General features: G+C 32.1%; 1 protein-coding gene across 2 annotated transcripts in view; it reads right to left on the bottom strand.

The window, feature by feature from the left end:
• Window positions 1-21,226, bottom strand: part of PRKX (protein kinase cAMP-dependent X-linked catalytic subunit) — a 138,228-nt gene that overhangs the window by 29,776 nt on the left and 87,226 nt on the right. For both annotated transcript variants that reach the window (XM_051984573.1, XM_051984572.1), the window contains exon 4: window positions 3,783-3,902. In XM_051984573.1, coding sequence (XP_051840533.1) covers window positions 3,783-3,902 — 120 coding nt within the window. The remainder of the gene's footprint in view (window positions 1-3,782; window positions 3,903-21,226) is intronic.

Here is a 21,226-nt window from a genome sequence, read left to right as displayed (position 1 = left end):
ATCTCAGTCTTCCACTAAGGGTTATTAGAAAAGGATAAAGGCCCTCTGAAATACTGGAATTTAGCTAAGTATCTGATACAATTAAGGATTTCAGAAAGAAAAATATTCTACTAAATAGCTAATTCCTGCTCTACTTTCTACCACTTTTCCCTTCAAAAGATCCAAATTTAATGTAAATTTGTAATGAAATAAGGCAAAAATCCAAGGGTGAGTGAGGAGTGTTCTTTTGCCACTTGATAAAAGTATCACTGTCCATCAACAGCAGGTTAAATCACTTAACCTCTCTAGGTCTCAGTTTCCTCATGTGTAAAATAAAAAAGTTATTGGACTAGATATCCCTAAAGTTCCTTTCAGCTCTAAATATATAATATATGTCTTGAGGGTGGATAGAGCACTAGCCCTGAAGTTAGGAAGACCTGACTTCAAATCTAGTCTCAGACACTTAATATGTCCTAACTGTGTGACCTTGGACAAGTCACTTAATCCCAAATGCCATATATATATATATATATATATATATATATATATATATCGAGGGAGATTTCAGGGCTAGGAAAATGGAAAAAAAAAAAGAACCAAGAACTGAGCAATACTAAAAAATAATAATAATAATAATAAAATAAGGGGCATAGAATTTTTTTGTTTTTTTAAAGTATTGTAGAGGGAAGACAAGTTGGATAGAAAATGTAAATCAAATATAACAATATTTTTAAAATGAAAATGCATATGACACAAATAAAATAAATATATTACTTGTTTTTAAGCTTTCAAAGCATAAACAGTATATGCTTCAAAAAATAAAATAAAATAAAGGTGTGGGTGTATATAGTATAGTTGGGATGGTATTGCAGTACTGAAATCATGCTTTTTCCAGTCTCATTATTTCCTTTTGCAGGCATTAGTGACCAGAATCTTATGTAATTAGCACCTCATAGAATAATTAAATACTGATTCATTTCTTTGGTATCTGTGAGATATTTTCCCTACTGGTGTTATAATGAATATTCCCTTTCCTATTTAGCAACCAAAACTAGGGCTGTGGTCCTCTTTCAAATGTATTCACATGTAATAATACATAGTGGAAACATAACAATTTAAGAAATAGGGCATTAAACTCTAGGAGAAAATTTGTCACACCTGAAAGCAGTTATTGAGTATATTAACCAAAAAGTGTTCTTGGTAAGCAAGAGATTCCATGACAGTATTATTGGAAAAATATTTTAGCAGCAGTTGAAAAAGGAAGTGGAAATTTTTTATACCAAGGGAAACACTGGTAATCATGTCAGAAGGAATAACAATACTTATTGAAAAGTAACACTATGGTAGAATCTAAGAAATAACACTGTGAAATACTGGTATTTTTATTCACTAAATTGTAGTATATTTAAAATCATTTTACTATAAGCAATGAAAAACAAAGTTAATATACCGAATCCGGTTTAACAAGTAAATAACTTATCTTAAAGAAATATGTTATACTGAGAGATATCAGAGGTGACCTCATTAAGTCAACATTTGAAGTAAATTAAGAAAGATAAGATCAGAAAATCATACATAGTGATTAAAGGAAGCATAAGAAGACCTTTACTAGAAATAAGAATGCTTAGTTCCTTGTAATCAGCATTATTTGCTTTGAATTTTAAATCTGATCTAAAGTTCTTGACAGTAAAAAACAAACAAAATCTATCCTATGTCTTAGCTGTGACATAGTTTTAGATATAATGACTCAATTAATGGTTTCTTATGCTAAATTTCAAATATACTTTAAAGAAGGATTAGGATTTTTTTAAAGTCATTCTTGATAATGAATACTAATAAGAGTGAGAGATTAACATAAATTATAAATATAAGTACACCAATAAGGGTCATCACTCCAATCGATGAATTTATACTCAGTGTTTGTCCAATAGTGGAACACTGAGGAACTCTCATTTTTAGTCAATTTTACATTTTTCTTAACTGCTTCCTACTGTTGAGATTTGATCATGGGAGAAAAGAATATAGCCCCAGTAGAGTAAAGGTGAGCTACTTTTAGACAAAAGGATGTATTAAAATCTTTATATTTTTCACAATGTCTAGCACAACACATAAACATTGGATGAAATAGTATGATGTCAGTCCAGTTATTTGTCAGTATGTGACCTTAGACAAGGAAGGAATTGGAAAAGATGATCTTACAGTACCTTTTAGCTCTAGTATCTTCTAATTGATTCATTCCTTTCTTTCAAAGGGACTATCTTTTTACTTTTTTGGGGGGAAAAAGCATAGCTTATTAAGATGGTACAGGGCATCAAGCCTTGTTGTAGAATAAAAGGTGAAAATTCCGGATTTTCTTTATGTGTGTTTATTTTAACAGCAATGAAAAAGAAATAAAGTATTTTCTTTGCTTTATAATTTTTTTCTACCAAATACCAAATATCAAAAACAAAAACAAAAACAAAAACCTTTACAATATGGGATAATATAAAATCATATTATCAATGACCCATAATTTATTACTCTTATTAGCCATGCCAAAAGACAAAAACATTATCTTCATTGATATTTCTCTGGGGCTCAGCTCCTTCTCTAAAATAACTGGTCTGGACTAGTTCTAAAATTCTAAGATACTGTAACTTTATTGAAGATCAAAATCATGATCCAGGAATGCAAATTAATCTACAGAAAATGCTGCCACCTTGTGTTGAAAAATATTACTAAAGATGAAGGCCTGAGAGACTATTGGTAGATTAAAAATAAAGGGAAGAAATCTAGTTGTCATTTCATAGAAAGAGGTAAATTTTACTGGTGGTTTTTCCAGAAGAATGCACTATTTCCTTTTCTTAGGTGATTCTGTGGCAAAAACCTATACAAATTTCAAAAAGCAAAAAACCATCTTGTGTATTTTTCTCCATTAAGACCATTTTAAAAATGGTCTTTTCACAGATCTTTTTTTTTTTAGTGGGCATTATATGTACTTCATGAAACAAACTAGAAATTGGACCTTACACGTCAAGTTTAACCCTGTTACTTTATCAGTGAAGAAACTGAGGCACAGACAGATTAAATGATTTGCCCAGGGTCACATGGCTAGCAAATGTTGGAGGAGAAATTGGAAATAGGTTTGTTTTTTTTTTTTTTCCTGAGTTCCAAGTCATTTCCATTTTATAGATAGAGAATGGCATTCAGAAAGGCCTAGTTTCTTGTCCATTATACAGCCAAGAGGTATCAGATGTGGAATATGAATTCAGAGCTCTCCTAAATTCAAGTCCAATAGTCTTTCTCCTACATCATAGAAAATAAGATATAGGGCCCTGTCTCTCTAACTATAATATAAGCTAAGGAGTAACACTACTAAGTTCACAGAGGCTCATTATCAAAAGGCTGGCTACTAAAGTGATGGATGGAGGGGGAGGGGGAGAGAGACTATGGGTCAGGGTGGGATGGATGACACTAAGTCATGAACAAAAGCAAGGAGTTCCCATTTGCAAGGATCTGTAGAGGATAACTGCCCTATCAATGAAATCAAAGTCTTTTGAATTGCTAAAGTGAATAATCTCTATACTTTTGATACTCATTATATAGGAAGAAACAATGTTCTACAGCAGATAGAGACCTGGCATCAGAGCCAAAAGACTAGACTCAGGTCCACCTCTGATACATATTAGCTGTATTGTTAATACGGCTATTAAGTCACTTCACTTATCAAGGCATCAGTGACTCTCTTTATACATCTGATACAAGAAAGAAGGAGAAAAATGTTTGTAAACATGCTGAATTTTGGTCCATAAAGAAGCTCTTACCCAGACAGCATCTCAAATATCAGAATCCCCAGAGCCCACCAGTCTACTGCTCTTCCGTGACCTTTACTTTGTATGACTTCTGGAGCAAGGTATTCTGGTGTCCCACAGAGTGTCCATGTTCTGGAAGAATAACAAATAACAAAGGCAGAAAAAGAAACATAAATTTTCCAATATATTTCACAGTTCCAAAATTTTGAACACTTTTAATGATCCATTTCTGTGTGGATATGATTTACCTGTACAGAAATCCTTATGTTTTTTTCGTAATGTTTTTAACAAAAGCAAGAGATAATAGGCAACAGACCTATTGTTATTAGTGGAGAGCAATACAGACAGAAAATGATCCTTATGAGGGTGGCCAGGATAAGGAAATTAATTAACTTAATTCTCAAGTAGCCTAAATATGAGTTATTCTGTGACTTCTTCAAAGACAAATTCTGATACTTCTGAACCCAATCCTTGACCAGTTTACATTCCACTAATAAATGTCAAAGTCATCTAGTATTAGCTGATACTGATGATTTTTTTAAAAATCCCAATAAAAATTTGTCTTTGAGAACAAGTAACACTCTTTAGAAAAAAGTACTACAGTTCAAATATTGGTGTATTGGCATTTTTGTAGAAGTATCTTCTGAGCAAAATAAAATTTATTATAATCTCATCCTTAGCTTACTGTGCTTCTTAAACTAGATACACTGCTTGACTCTTATTTTAAACTGGGAATAGTTCCAAGTTCTTTGAACCATGAAGAAACATATGAGCAAGTCTGATACAATTCTAATCTCTAGTGCCATCTAGTAGCATATTGAATACAAGTGAACTAAGAATATTTGCCACTAAGTCTTTGAGTTTGGAAAAGGGTTAAAATAAAATTAAAGAAAAATTAAAACTAAAACATCATTCATTTTTTAACTAGCATTCAATCTAAAATATTATTTTTAAATTTTCAGTTGTTAAGAATATGAAATTATAAACCTAACCTCGCTTACAGTTTCTTTGACTTTCCAAACTTTTCTTTCAGCAAACTCAAAACTTCATTTCTAATATTAACTTTGGTTAATTTTATGCAAAATACCTGAAATGAAGATGAGTGTGAGATACCAGTATCTAGCTTCAGAAAAGACCCAGAATAATTTGCTTTAGTTCAAATGACACTGTTAAAATTATTTAAATATTACGGAGGAGATAAGCAATCTTTTCAGTTTCCAAGATTTATTCTGCCATCATTGGTAAAGAACCAGATCAAAGAGCATCAGATGCAGGAAAAGGCAGTTCTGACTCTATAAAAGAAGGCACTATCTACCAATGAAAGAGGATTTCTACCAAATGAAAGGTGATGCCTAAGTAGAAAGTATTTAAAGCAAAAGCTAAAGGGCTACTTCTTTTAGGATGATCAATAAGGGAATAAAGAGCATTTGAAAGAGTAAGGAGAATGCAAGCAGAATCTTACAGTGCAACTAGATGTCGACTGTACACTTCTTATAGTACAAAAGTAAATAAAGTTAGTGGCAAAGATGTTTTGTGGCTTCTAGCTACTAGTACTACCTGGATATGCCAATTGAATTTACTCCTCATTTCCCAGCCTTAGAGAAAGAAAGCCGAAGAGGGTATTGGGGCTCATTCACAGTTTCTCCACACTTTTGACAAATCAAATCAAATTACTAGGGTCAGAAATATGGCACATTTTCAGAAAACACACACATACACACCCTCCTATTTGGAAAAGTGTTCCAAGGACTATACATGAGAATAATTTAAATCAGAATCCTTATTTCAGTGGTTTCAAACTCTGGAAAATAGAGTAACCATATAATAAATAAAATTCTTTGTGGCCACATATTTTACATTAAAAAATCACATATGAATATTATTTATGTTCTACTAATTTTTATTGATTTTGTTTAATATTTCTAATTCCAAATTCCTCTGATTTGGCTTCACCCAGCTGCATGTCTGACCTCCCTGTTTTATATAATCAGCATCTCTACCAAATAATCTTCTTTTAGGAATGGTTCCTATGTCTATTAAACCCCAGAGATATGTAAAGTAATGTTTAACACCACTTTTAAATCTTAAACTTCTATAGACTATGTCACCAATCCTACTTTCATTTATTTACCTAAATAGCTGAGATTATTTTATAGTATAACTACTTCTATTTGTATAGGGAAGGAATAAAGGGGCAAGGCAGATCTCAATTTATATACCTTTAAAAAAAATTAAAACTTATTTTCTTCTAAAAACATTGCCTCTTTTCTTATTGCTTCACCTACCTTTTCTCCTGTGTAATTCTGACCCTTCCCCATCTCAGAGAATTATTCATTCTATAAATTTTTAAAGGGAAGGAATAAAGAAAAATAAAATAAAGTCAATGAACAAAAAGAAAAAAAAATCTCTCTACAAGGTTTAACTTCTACAAAGCAGTAGGGGGAGATGTCTCCTCATATCTTTTCTATGCCAATTGGCACGTTCCTTGTAATTCTGCAGTATTCATTTATGTTACAGTAGTTGTTCTATTTATTCTAACATAGTCATATATATTGATTTTCTTGGCTATTTACTTTACATTGTATCAATTCATATAAGTTCTTTCATGACTCCATATTTATCATCTTTATTGTTTCTCATTGAATAGTAACTCAGTTACTCAGTTACATCCACATGGCACAATATGTTTAATCATTTCCTAATCAATGGGTATCTTTGTTTCTAGTTCTTTGTTACCACAAAAACAGCTGTTATAAATACTTCAGAACATAAAGAGATTTTCTCTTTGTCAATGACCTTTTGCCAGACAATAAGCCTAGCAATAGAATTTCTTGGTAAAAGAGTATGAACAATTAAATCTACTTTTCCTATTATTCCAAAGTGCTTTCCAGAATGGTTGGGCCCAGTCACAATTCCCTTGTTTAGTTATCCATAGCTGTGAAGGCTATTTAATCACTTCATAGTCTTAATTAATACTGAATTCAAGGAATAAACAAATAAAAGAACAAAAAACACCATTCCAATGTTAGATTTATAAAAAAGCTATGTAATTCTCTATCATTACTCAAAGTAAAAAAAAAGCCAAAGAATGTTTCTCTTATGTAAACTTAATAAACTCTGTGGAAAATATCTGGATAATTTTGTTTATGAAAAGAATCTTTTTGATGTTTGTGCTTTTTACATTAGAGTTGATTCCTAAATTGAAGTATTCTGCCCCAACTCCTTGCAACCTCTCCTATATAACAAAGGAAAGAGTTAAGATGAAAAGGGTTCACAACTTTCACATCTGTTAGTTTTCTTGTTTTTTTCCTTTTTTTTTAAATTCATTTTAATTCATTACAATATCTAAGAAGAACTAACTTTCCACCATCTAATTCCTTTTTACCTTCTTCCATTCCATATTATGCTCCATTATTACCTTTCAAATTTCCCTAAAATATTACCTGTATCTGGGGAACTTTCTAAATTAGCCAAAAATTATACTCTACTCTCAAATAGGTACAATATAATACATTTAACCCTTACACATCTTGTCAATGATGCTTTGAAGTTTAATGAGACAAGTGTGTAGTGAATACAGGTGAAAGTAATACTGTCTCTCTTATTTCTAACTTATACTGGCTGTGTGATTCTAGATAAGTCACAAGCACTTAGTGTCTCAAGCAGTTTTAAGAGCATGGCAAATAAGCTGCAAAGATTCAGTGAAGGAAGGAGTTTCTATGATGAGAGGACTTCAGAGGTCTTTAGTAAAGGAATCATGAAGTTGGACCAAAAATAATAATAGCACCAATTCAAACAAAGCTGAGTCCCATATTTAAAACACCCACCCTCCTCATCTCCAACTTCCTGGTTTTTCTGGCCTCTGTCAATTCTTAATTAAGGTTTCTCCTTAAGCTTACAAACTTCCCTCTGAGATTGCCTCTAATTTACAGGCAAACACACAGATACAAACACACACACACACACACACACATACACATATACACATATAGACACACATATATAGATATACATATGCATACTATACTTGGCATAGAGTTAATAAATACTTGTAAGGTTTGAGAACTTCTTTTCTTCCAACAACCCTGTGAAATACACAGTAAAGCATTATTAGCCCCACATGAAGAAACAAGCTCTGAGAGGTTGTGACATGCCTATGATCCTAGAGCTAAATGACTAAGCCAGTATTAAAAACCAGTTCTTCTGCAAGTCTAGCACAATATCCACTATTCTACCCTGAGATTATCTTCAGTTCTTGGACCTGTATATAACATTCACTTATATTTATGCCTTCACTGTCTTTGGATTTCTCATAAAGAATGTAAGCACTGTGAGGTCAGGTACTTTTTCATTTTTGTCTTTGTATCAAAAGTACTTAACACAATGCCCGGCATGCAATAAGCAGAAGCCTAATAAATATTTGACTGAATGTATTCTGTAAGAATTTTTATTCTTTGATCTATAGAAAGGTATATCTAATTATAGTAATCAGAAAGTGAGATGAAATTAAAAACAAGATTTTAACGTATTTCATCATTTCAGTGTAGTTCTTCCTTTAAATAAATCACTCCAAATGCATGACTCACCCACTCACTAAAGCCTTGATAAAATACTATCTTGTCTCTGAGAAATAAAATTCTCTTTTCAAAATGAGTATGTTCGAGTTTGTATGAAGAGCTCCACAAGATCCTTGAGGCCTTAACCCCAACTTCCACATAGTTCCATTTAGTGGAAAAAAGCACCAAACAGGGAATCAAAGGACTTGAGAACCAAAGATCTCTTCTCCCATTCCCAAGAAAGAAATCTTAAGACTCTCTCAGCCTCATTTTAGTAGAATATAAAACGAGGATAAAATCATGTTTCCTACTGAAGACAGAGATGGGAGGTTTAAAGATACAAAGGCAAAAGTGTTTAAGAAAAAATGTTTAAGCCCAGTATAAATCTGAGTAAGTCGATATTTTTACCTTGTACCTGCCATGGCTAAAGGATCAACAGATACAGAAGAAGCACAGGTAGTATGATTTGATTCCAACATTCAAAGAGCTCACAATTTAGCTGAGAAGACAAAACAGGTTACCTAAAATAATGATAGCAACTCTGAACTAAAAAAAAAATTGCAGGACTTTACTTTCAATTAAGAAGGGGCTGATTACCATAATCAGCAGAAAAGCTTTAGAGTCAGTAAAGACCTTACATGTCATCAAGTTCCACCCCATAATTTTAACTGAGTAAAATCAAATTCAGTAAATAATTTGCCCCTCCCTCAGTATATAGGATGAGGATTAATGTCCAAGGAGCATAGAAAGATAAAGAAGATTTTATAAGACTACATGCTGACCATATAGGGGAGTTAGATCTACCTTTAAAGAAAAATTACTTTTACAGGAATATATAAGACAGATTGTATTGGAGGAGACTTGAGATAGGGAAACAAATAACACACTACCAAAATAATCCAGTTAAGAGTTTATGAGGGCCTGAACCATGGTAGCTGAAAAGGGAGTCGGATGAAAGAGACATTATGAAGGTAGAAATAGTAAGATTTAACAAATGATGAGATATGTGAGTAATAGACAGTAAGAAGTTCAATATAATACCAAGTTTATAAGCCAAGGAGACTGGAAGAAAAGAATACCTTTGACAGAAATAAGAACATCTTAAAGAAAGCTTAACCTATATCCAATCAGTTGCCAAATCTTGTCATTTAGAAGAGGGAAAGGTTTAGAGAGAAAAGATTAATAAATATTTATTATCTGTCAATTGCCATACTAAGATTAAAAAAAAAAAAAGACTAGTCCTTCCCCTCCAGGAGCTTATATTCTAATATGAGAAAGCAACATATACAGGGGAAAGGTAACTAAGAAGGGAAGCATAAAGTTGGGGGGTAATGGGAAGAAGCAGCAGGCAAATGATATGGCCTGGGCAGATGATTAGAATGGATGTAAAGATAATATTATCCATGTTTTGGTGTCTAGATATTATATATTAAGTGAGCTATTTTGTATTCAGTAACCAATCAAATGAGTTGGGCCTACAATGGAAACTTCAAAAATGAGTCACAGAGAATGTAGTTATAAAAATGCAGTTATAGAGGTCCACATTTCAGGTCTGGTACGAAAAAGGGTGGTTCAGATGGGGAAGAATAGGGCAATAGTGAAAGCAGGCGGTGTAATAGCTTGTGTAAATGGCTGGATGGGATATGAAACTAAAAAATGAATAATGCTGCTAGGAAAATGCCTTCAGAGAAATAGAGATCTGAATAATTAGAGAAACATTAGCTGCTCATGGTTGGGCTATGTGAATATAAAATGAAAATATTATCCAAGTTAATTTTTTTTCAATGCCCAATCAAACTACCTAAAAAAAGTAAAAAGCATCCATCTGGAAGAACAAAAAGCCTAAGAACTGATTTTAATGGATATTACATATAACATGACATAATAAGTAATATATAACAAAAGCCAATTTCCAATAGACAAAGACAAATTACATGAAAAAAGCTCTCAAAGGAAGAAATGTAGGCTATCAACAGATAATTTGAAAAATTATATTTGAAAAAATGTATACCAAGTAACTAATAATTAAGAGAAATACAAATTAAAATAACTCTGAGATTCTACTGTAGATCCTCCTGAAATATCAAAAAATGAAAAAAAATAACTGAAAAGGACAATTGTGGAAAATATGTGAACTGATCCTCCTATTCTGGAAAACAATCAAAAAGGTACTAAACTGGGCACACATTTTGACCTGCACCAGAACAAAGCCTATAGATTCCCAAGAGAAGAAATAAAGAAGAAAATGACCCATAAGTATTAAAAAAAAATTATAGCAGATCTTTTTCTAGTAGCAAAGAATTCGAGACTAAGAAGTATACCCATTAATTGGAGAATGACTGATGGTATTTGAAACTAATATGCTACCCATAGCCTCACAGTGAGGAACCAACTCATTGTATAAAATGAGATTACATATTTTAAGACATGGCCAACAAATAGATTTGATTTGCTTGATTATGCATATCTGATATGAGTATTTTGTTTTTCTTTCTTTTTTTTGTAAGGGAACAACTGGGGGCGAAAATGGGATTAGCAAAAGTTATTAAAATTAAAAAGGAGGGTCAATGAAGGATTTTTTAAATAATTCACAAAAGAGAACAAAATCAGTAGAAAACAAAGAGAACAGTGTTGAAAATAATTTATTTAATTTGTTGTACACGAAGAAGGATGCAGACATTCTTGTAACATGTACATTCCTTTTGTACTCATCTGCTCTGCATATAGAAATATTTATCTTACTGAGTATTCAATTCAAAAATGAAAAAAAATTAAAAGAATGAACAGCATTCCTATTTAACAAAAAGTTCAAAGTGTTTTGCCACATTGATTATCCTGTAGTAATCCTGTAGTGTCATGTACAAACACAGGAGGTTAGACCCTTCTTCAAGTTTCTCTTCAGAGATCTTGAACAAAATAGCCATTTTCAAGTGGTAGCAGACAGGTAACTGAAAGGTTTCCTAACCAGTAACAGAGAAAATGAGGAGGAATACATTGACAGATAGATTAAGGAAGAAAGGAGAAAATGATCAGTTTAAGGTGGGACATTAAGTAGAGATGTCTTATATATAGTGAAAATACAAAAACAGTAACTCAGCTGAGGGGTCACAAATTGAGATTTAAAATTAGAGATCTTCTATAATAGGGATTGTTGTTAAAGTTACAAGAGAAACAGAAATAAAATACCTCCTTTTTATTGCATAGTGTGTTCTATAACTTGCCAACCACTCTTTCACTTCCTATACTGGATAACAATCTGAAACAGGAATTTTGTCCTCATTTTACATATAAGAAAACTGAGTATAAGAGAAATTGAGTGTCCTTCTCCAAAGTCATACAACTAGAGTAGTGTAGATTGTTTACAGGCTTAGGTCTTCTGATTTTAAGAATAGCAATCTTTTCTCATTAAACATAAAAAGAAAAAGAAGAGAAAAAACTTCTTTTTCATGAAAGTAAATCAATTTTATCTGATAAAAGGTAGTTAAAAAGAAACAAGCAATATTCAAAAGAAGAAACACAAATTATTAAAAGCTATCTGAAAAAAAATATTCAAAATTACTAATAAAATAAAGAAAAGAGCTCTAAGGTATCTACTGTCTTATTTTCAGCAAACAGTATTCAAAAAAGAGATGGGAAATTTCAATATGTGAAAACTGACATGCAAATTTACTGTTGCTGGAGTTATAATTTGGTACAACCATTTTAAAAAACAGTATGGGGGCAGCTAGGTGGCATAGTGGATAGAACACTTTGAGCCCTGAAGTCAGGAGGACCTGAGTTCAAATCTGACCTGGTCTCAAACACTTATTACTTCCCAGCTGTGTGACCCTGGGCAAGTCACTTGATCCCAATTGTCTCAGCCAAAAAAAAAAAAAAAAAAAAAGTATGAAATTATATAATAAAAATTAGAAAATTATTAGGTTTCTATTCCAATAAAATTATTACCTCACAGAAGAAGAAAGACCTATCTGTACAAAAATATTTCCAATGACACTATTTGTAATAACCATAGAATTGGGTCAACTACAAATTTATGTTCTATAACCTCAACCGAGTTCTGCCTGCTACAAGGTAATCCTCCTTTATCACACACTCTCCCATTTTGCACATAAACTCTTCCAGATCTTTTCCTCCCTTCTCAAACCAACCAGATCCAAAGAACGATGTTTACAAATATGTTAACAAAAAAGTCATATGGCAACAAAACTCATGTTATACACAACTAAAGATACTGGTATTTCCTTTGTTAAAAAAAAAAAATTAAGGCCATTTAAATCAATAGTAATTAACAAAAAATGTAAATTCATAACAAGTACTCTTTTATGCAGTTTTGTCAGAAGATATATTTTGTGGTTTGAGAGGTTGATATTTATAAACTGAGTTCAATGGACCTTGTTCTACTACTAGTACTCTTGAATATATATCTTCAATCTTTCACTTTTCACTGACTCCTTTCCACACATGTCATTATTTTTGAATCTCTCTAATTCCTCATTTTGACCCTTTCAGACATTAAACTGTGGATCCCCCATAGCCATTCATTGTAAATCTTCTTGAAAAAGTATTCTATATACCATATACACTATTGCAAGCTACCTGATTTCTCACTATCTACTCTTTCTACATCCTTTTGACATGATTCCTATATCTCCTATATTGAAATTATACTCTTAAAAAGTGTACTAATGCCTTAATAACAGCCAAACTCTGCATTCTATTTTAAGTCTTACTCCCTCTTAACCTTTATATAGAATTTAATATTATTGGAGCCTCTCTTATTCTGGATACTTTTTCCACTTGACTTCAGAAAGTATTTCATTCTCCTGAGTCTCCTAATGATCTATCCCCTTTATTGGATATCTTATCCTCCTTTTGTTTACCTATTTTTAAAATGTTACCAAACTTCTATCCTTTGGCACTCTCTTTTTCATTTTCTGTGGCAATTTTTACTTAGTAATTTACTCTTATCAACTCCTACAGCAGAGACGACATCAAAATCTACATCTCCCAATCTAAACTCTTTTGAAAGTTCAAGACCTACATTTTCATCTGCTGCTCCACTGTCGCTTTAAAGTGAAAATGTCTTCTAAGGGTCTATTTTATTTTTCCCAAATCTTCTAATTTCACAATTTCTGCCATTGCACCCACTCTTTCTTGTTCAAAAAATGCCACTTGGGAGATCTGTCAGAATACACCCACCTTGAGCAGGCCATGGTGGAAAATCCCCTGCTCAAAGGTGAAGTGATTCATCTGAATGGAAGTAACCACATACAGCCATAATGCTGGAGGCCTAGGGTTTGGATGTCTACCTGGCTTCTCTCTTGCAACAGGGGCTCCAGGGCCTTTGCCTTCTATGCCTTAACCTCTGATGCCTAATAACAGTAATCTTTCTGGGCTCTGTTAGACAGCAGAGCTGAGGAAGAGCCAAAAAAAAAAAAAAAGTGTCAGATCCATAAGTTATTTAATATGGATGAAGGCATCTACTCCACTAAAAGAGATGCAGTTGATCACACACACAAAAAAAGGCCATTAGAAAGATAATTATGAATTTGCTTCAGAAAATTATAAAATTTAGCACTCCTGCAGTCCTCTATAATAGAGGGAAAAGTTGTTAACAAATTTTGTCATCTCTTTAGCACTTATAAATAATCACACCCTATTAAGTGTAAGAAATAGCAATGCATTAAGAAAGTTTGTGTATCTTTGGCATCAAATGAGCAAACTTGAAATTTTTGTCAATGAAATGATAGTTACCCAATCTGCTACACTATACTACACTAATTATCTAATATAATAATGAGAAAAGTTTACCTTCAATCCCTTTAAACCAACAACAGGGGCACAGAGGAGTAACCACAAGAAAATTTCACAACTTCTCACACCATATTAAGCAGTAGTTGAAAGGACTCTAGGCTCATATTCCAAGACCATAGAGAGTGTCTGATTAACCTATCCAACAGAGCATCTCCTAGCACAGAGAGAGCCATGTAAGCAGTGATCACAAAATACTTTCATGTGATAATGAGAACTAACCGGGTCAGGGATGAGGTTTTGGCACTAAGCTGACTGCTTTGCCCAACAATAGACATTGACATATTCCATCTCCTGCCACCATGCCCTTGCTGGCAAAGTATGGGTTCTTCTTGGCTGGAATGATCTTACTTCTCTTAATTCCCTAGTTTCTTTCTTTAAAACATGTCCAGGAATGCCTATCCCAATCTTAATTCAAATTGGCAGACTAGGTGCTCAGAAGTCCCATTACTACATCTCCTCTCAAGGTTCTACAATATCCTCAAGGTTTTAGAGGATATCTTCCCCTACTGCTGTGTTTCTTTCATTTAGCATCATCTGATATTAAAAATTAGACAGACCACTAAATTTTAATTATAATAGTACTCTACACAAATACAAGAGGATAGGGAAGAGTGAGCTCAAGATCAGAATACATGTGGCAAAAGCAGGTAATACAGCTTTTTAAAGTCCTTTTGTTGGAGCCCTCAAGATTTCCTCCATATATAATGTTGCTTTTCTGCAAAGCTTCTTATACAGCCTTGAATCTGCTTTGCCTCATTGCTTCTGGTGAATCCTTGGTTCCTAAGGTATTCACTGCCTCCAATAACTAAAAAAAGGCTAAATCTTCCAGCCCTACTTTGGCTTGTGAGACTAAGTCTATTGTTATACTCTTTGTCCCCAAGAGATTCTCTTTTGGGATTATCACTCAGATATATAAAATTCTCGATTCCAAATTACCTTGTTCATTTTAAACAAATCCCAAACTTCATGCCCAAGTCTTTCACCCAATCAGAAGAAACTTCCTATTCCATTTATTGGAAATGTGGAAATGTCTAGGCCTTTTTTCACATAGCATTTATACCTAGAATTGATTTATATAGTTGAGGTGTGTTCTCACTTGTTAAAGATGCCAGTACTAACTGCAGTACCAACATTTACCCTTACACTTTAAAGTCCAGATCTATTGCACTTATTGGAGAAAAAAAAAGTAAGCAGCTATTTCTTACATATGTCCATGAGTTCCATGCTGTTTCAGAACTGAAATAACGACTCACTCAATTATCAGGACTTAATATTAGATTTCTTACTGCTTCAAAACATGACTTCTCATGCTTATGTTTAATTAATATATATCTGCTATTTAAATATTTATCTTTCAGATAAAACTTCAATTCTTATGGGTATAATACATTAAGTAATAGTTCCATTTCTCTTTACTCACAGATTTTATTATCTCACAGATTTTTAATGCTATGTGAAATTTATTAGTCTATCATAGTCAACTACACATATAACATATTGATTTCTTTAAAAACATACTATTATATCTAATTCATAAATTAATATTAATTTTAATATGTTTTATGAAAGTAGCATTATATTTTTCTAAGGATTGTTACCTCCCCAGGGGCATATCATATGTATATATAACATGACTGATGAAAATAAAGTCTTTTCAAACTCTTCTACAGTAAAAATTACTGAATCACTTTCTAAACTTTTGAATACATAAAGTAATGTTTAAATTTTTAAACAAGTCATACAAATTCAATTCCTAAAGAGATGCAAAATTAACATGAAAGATAATCTGAGATTCAGAATGGGAGAAAGGATGTTGCATAATCTTATTCAAAACAACATGAGAAATAATTTTCCCAAAAGAGAAATAATTGTCCCTTAGTGGGACAACTGGAATTCATTTGAAAATAAACTTCACAGAACAGGGACATTCATTTGTTTTACATGTCAAGTGAAATAAATATTGTGTATCTAAATTATTAATCTATACAGATAATATACGAATATAACCATAGTATCTAAAACTATAGCTATAAGATCACAGGAATCAAGGAAAAGAAATAGTAATTATTATATTGTCTTCTGGAAAATAGTACAGAAAAAAATCTGCTTCTGTTTAATGACAGGTTATTTACTCTTACTATGTGAAATGTTATGTATTTTTCTAATGACAAAGAAAAGAAAATTTTATGGAAGAGAGGCAGAGAGAGAAAAGCTTAGAAAACCATTTGTCTTCCCTTTATAACTCAAAAAAAAAAAAAAGATTAATAAAGAGAATGAGCTTGTCTATGGACAAATGCCAGAGTAGAACTGATAATCATTTGATCAAAATAGGGAATAAATAAACTATTATAGGAACCTTTCATATAAACTTTAGTAGATAAAACAAAAGAGCCAATATGTATTTTAAAAGGACAGTGGTGAGAGCAAGAATTTTAAGAGGATTTTAAGAGAAAGATACAAAATTATGAATACTTAAAAATCCGATTTTATGAGCTTGCTTTAAAGAGTTACGTTTAAGCAATTTTTAAGGTTTGCTTAAACTGAAGACATGATGAAACACATTTGTCTTTTCTTAAGATAGGGGTGAGGGTGAGAGGAGGACCTATAAAACTGTGATTTCTTTGTTTCAAGAAAGGGGTCCTTTTAGCAGCAAAATTTATTGGGAAATTAGTGTGACTCAGAAACAAAAGGCACCTATAAAACAATGCATTTAACTGTTCTAATAACAATTTGTTTTTATATAATTACTATTAATATGAATAAAGTATGAAAAATTATAATTAAATCTGGATGAACTAGAATAAAAAGATACCATCTTCATTCTCAGAAACAGCAAAATACCTTAAAGGCAGCTATGACTCCAGGACACCAGAATTGGCAGATGGTGGTATATTTTAAATTACATGGATAATTCAAAAAAGGTGAATAAACTCCTCTGAGATTCTATAATGAAAAAGTTATGAAGTGATCGCTGTCACTAGTCTCAAATTATATTTCCAGATCTAAATTTTGGATGAATTTTGGTCCTCAAATTCCATTAGTCTATAACAAAGTTCAAAATTACCACTGTCTATTCACAATCTATCACAAATGCCCCCTTCTGACATTATTTGTGTCACTATTCTGTTGTCTTTATATAAAATCATTCTTAATTCAAAGTGTTTTATAAATCTACCTAATCTGCCATTTTCTTAAAAATGTCTTTCATAGATATCTCTACTTTCCACTTCCATTACAATCACCAAAGTGTATGTCTTTATTAATTATTATAATACATTCCTTCCTTATTTACTTGCTATCATTCAGAGATTCTTATTTTTTTTTTCTATATCATGACATCTTTGGTAATCTGACCAAACTTGTAATGTATAATGATACTTGTAAATGTATAAAATAATATGCATAGGATTACAAAGGAAATCAATTATATAAAATTATCTGTTCTTTAAACAAGTTCTGATACCCCAAATTAAGATACCCTGTTGTAATTTCTCTCTACTTATTCTGATCCAGTCAACATAATACTGCTGGATTAATCTTTCAAAAACATCACTTTCATTCTGTTACTCCCCTGTTCAAAATGCTTCAAAGAAGTCCTCTACCCACAGGATAAAATCCAAACTCCTTAAATTCATGATGAAGCCTTGTTCTTGCTCTCCACAACCTCACTCTTATCTGCATTCTTTAATAACCTCTGTATGTATTTCATTAACATAAATTTTTGCTTAAATCAGGCCAGGCTTCACACATTCTCCTCCCCCCTACCAAATACAAAATGTTCTTGTCTCTAAGTCTCAGCTGATAATATTCCTCTGTTTACAGTACAGCATGGTATTTTAGAAAGAATAAATGACCTGAGAATCAGTTTTACTATTTAGTAATCATTAGATCTTAGACAAATAATGTGGTTTCTCAGAGTACCAGTTGGTTCATCTCTAGATATTTGTATAATCAGCTTTGTGGAGTTTCTGTGAGGAAAGAAACTTGCAAATTATAAATTTATTTATATTTTTAATCTATTATTTATCTATTATCTAATCTATTAATTTATATCAGTAAGATGTAACTTTTTGAGCCCAGCTCAAATACTTCTTCAGAAGCTGAAGTATCAACTATGAGTGATTTATAATGATCTCCCATTCGACAATGTATATAGTGCTCATTTTGCAATTAATGGCATATTATCCCATATTATTATTTAAGTGGTTCATATATGTGATTAATAAATGCTTTTTATTCAAGTCAAATCATCAAGCAAATACAGCTTAAGCAGAAAGATAGTCCTGTTCTCAAAAGCTGACATTCTAATAGGAAAGAAAATACACAAAAGAAAGCCAAAAAAGGAATAAGGGGAGAAAGTACTCAGTAGGGACAAGAAGACAGTGGAGAGAGTCAGGAGTGGAAGCCAGAGAGTAATGTAGACATGGCTGACTTGGCCACTTTCCTCAAAAATGGAGATTTGGGGGAGAACCAACCAAGAGGAATTAGAGGAAGAAGTTTCAGGGATAGAGTGAAGTGGAGGAGTCTTGGGGTGAAGTGAATTTTCAGGATAAGAAGATATGCTTATAGTGTAGTGGGAAAAGTAGAATCCAGATTAGAGTCTGGAGAACAATGAATACATGGATGACCTGGCTACTTTGCTTAAAGCTGAGGTTCCGAGACAAATTAAACAAACAGAGGAAGGGACAACTGTGTCACAGTGTACCTTCATAATGAGGATAGAGCCCAGTAAGCTTCCAGGAAGATATGTCTGAATCAGTAGGATCCCCAGTCCAAGATGGCTGAAGTGTAAGGACAGAGAAAATTCTTTTGTTCACTCTTTACTCAATTCATTTTTTATTCAATTTTCTAAAACTCAAGTTATGGAGAATGTGCTATGTGCATTTGATAAAGGGAGTTTCCTTTTCAGGAATTTCCTATGCTACAGATATGATTAATTTTTTTTTTCCTATCAGATTCTTAGAATCATAAATTCTGGAACTAGAAAAGTATCTTAGAAATCATTTATTTCATTGTACCAACAGGTCAATGTTCGAACTCAGCTCTCTGAAACTCTCATTCCAACTTTCTTTCCATCTAGCTGGCTGTTTGTTCTTAATTTATTCTATTGACTGTGTGGAACAATAATGACACCTGAGTCAATTAGCCTGGAAATAAATGATCAAATTTAACAATTCATTTTAACATATAGAAAATTTTCATGAGGCAGCAGTACATCAAATTAAGTATATGCAACAGTACTTTGCCAACTTCAAATCTCAAACCTAGGGCCAACGCATTTGGAAAGTGATTATAAAAATACATTGTAAGAGAAATCTATGACAATACAAAATATAATTTATTTAGCTAAAGAGAAAACCAAGAAACTTAGCCAAACATTCATGTAGTTAAAGAGAATGAAGGCTAAGAATCTTAGGAGAAATAAAAGTTATTTTCTAAAATCAGTTGTAATTAAACATTCAAGAAGATTATAAAGCTGTTATATGACTTTCAGAGTAACTTTATATTCTCATCTCATTGAATTATACTAGGTTATAAAAAGTTATAAATAATTCTTTTAAAATAATCAGCTTTAACAGAAACGAGTGCAAGGGATAATGTTGTAAAAAAATTACCCTGGCATGGATTCTGTCAATATAATTATTATTAAATAAAAATTTAAAATAAAATGAAATAAAATAATCAGCTTTAACAAGGCAGTGGCAAAAATATAAATATCTCTGGTTTTAGGTGTGAGGGTAAAGGGGATAGAAGAGTCTAAAGAAATCTATTTTTAAGTCTTCAGTTCTCTCCAATAACGTCTTCCTTTGATGTTTCATTGAGGTATGGGGGTGCCCCTAGGATTCTTCAAGATTGCTTTATTAGATCTTTCCAGGCAAGAAAGAATGTGAATAAAACATGGTAATAGATAATATGCCTGCTATAAGAGAAGCAAGAATACTATACAAATTCTGAGCAGTATTATAGACTGTCTATTAAATTACAAAAATTAATTTACAGTCTTTATCTGTAAAAGGAATATCCAAACAGATAAAATTACTCAATCTAGAACACAGCGTGGCACACACACTTGGAGTCAGAAGACTTGGGTTCAAATTCCACCTTTGACATTTACAAGCTCTGTGATCATAGACAAGTTATTTAACCTTTCTAAATCACAATTTTGTCACCTGAAAAATGGGGATAATAAGATATTTGCAGAGATCTTGACAAACTTCACAGTTCTATAATTATTAGTTATTAGTGTTGCTTTAGGTTGAAAGCAAAAGAAAAAAAAAAACTTTAGAAATTCCTTGGAGGGGAATTAAATTACTATTTTAAAATAAGATTATTTTACTCCCCAAATCTATTTTGCTCTCTCAAATCTATTTAATCTTATCATTTCTGGTACCTTTTATACCACTTCAAGTATTATTGTACATTTTTTTCCTTCAGGTATAGACATTCTGTTTTGTAATTGGAGTACTGTCATTAAATAAAAAGTAATTTCTTTACTATGTTGCCTGAACTATATACTTGCTAAATCATAATTAAGAAAACTAGGTTAGCATTTCAACAGTAATGTGAATTCTTCAGTTTGTTCATATTAAATATTTCCATTTCCATCTCCCCTCTTTTTATTCAATATCACTCAAGATTTCTTTCCATCTGCCTAAATTCATGTTAGACTACTTGTAATTTGGCTTCTGCCCCCACCACTGTATTGCAACTGCTTTCTTGAAAGGCAGTAATGACTTGCTATTTATTAAATCCCAAAGCCTCCTTTTTTTTTAACCTTTAGCTTCCTTGATATGTATGATACATCTCAGAATGATGAATAATATTCTCTAAATGTACTTGTAGAGTTTCTCCTTTTATGTTTCTTTTGCTGTCTCTTCATCTAATTCCTTTCCTCCAAACATGGACATCTCTTAAGGTTTTATTGTGAATTAAGAGAAGTTCTAAAAAATACCCAGGACAATATTTTTAAAGTCATCTTGTTTCCAATACAAGTTATCTAGAATGTGGAACTCCAACTCCTTCAGATGCAATACATTTAATTTTTGGATAGTTTTAGTTAAAGAAATTGTTTCTTTATATAAAAAT

The sequence above is a fragment of the Antechinus flavipes genome, chromosome 3, assembly GCF_016432865.1.
Source record: "Antechinus flavipes isolate AdamAnt ecotype Samford, QLD, Australia chromosome 3, AdamAnt_v2, whole genome shotgun sequence".
NCBI classification, from domain to species: Eukaryota; Metazoa; Chordata; class Mammalia; order Dasyuromorphia; family Dasyuridae; genus Antechinus; species Antechinus flavipes.
The sequence above is the reverse complement of the archived record's forward strand: the minus strand, read 5'-3'. Positions and strand labels throughout refer to the sequence as shown.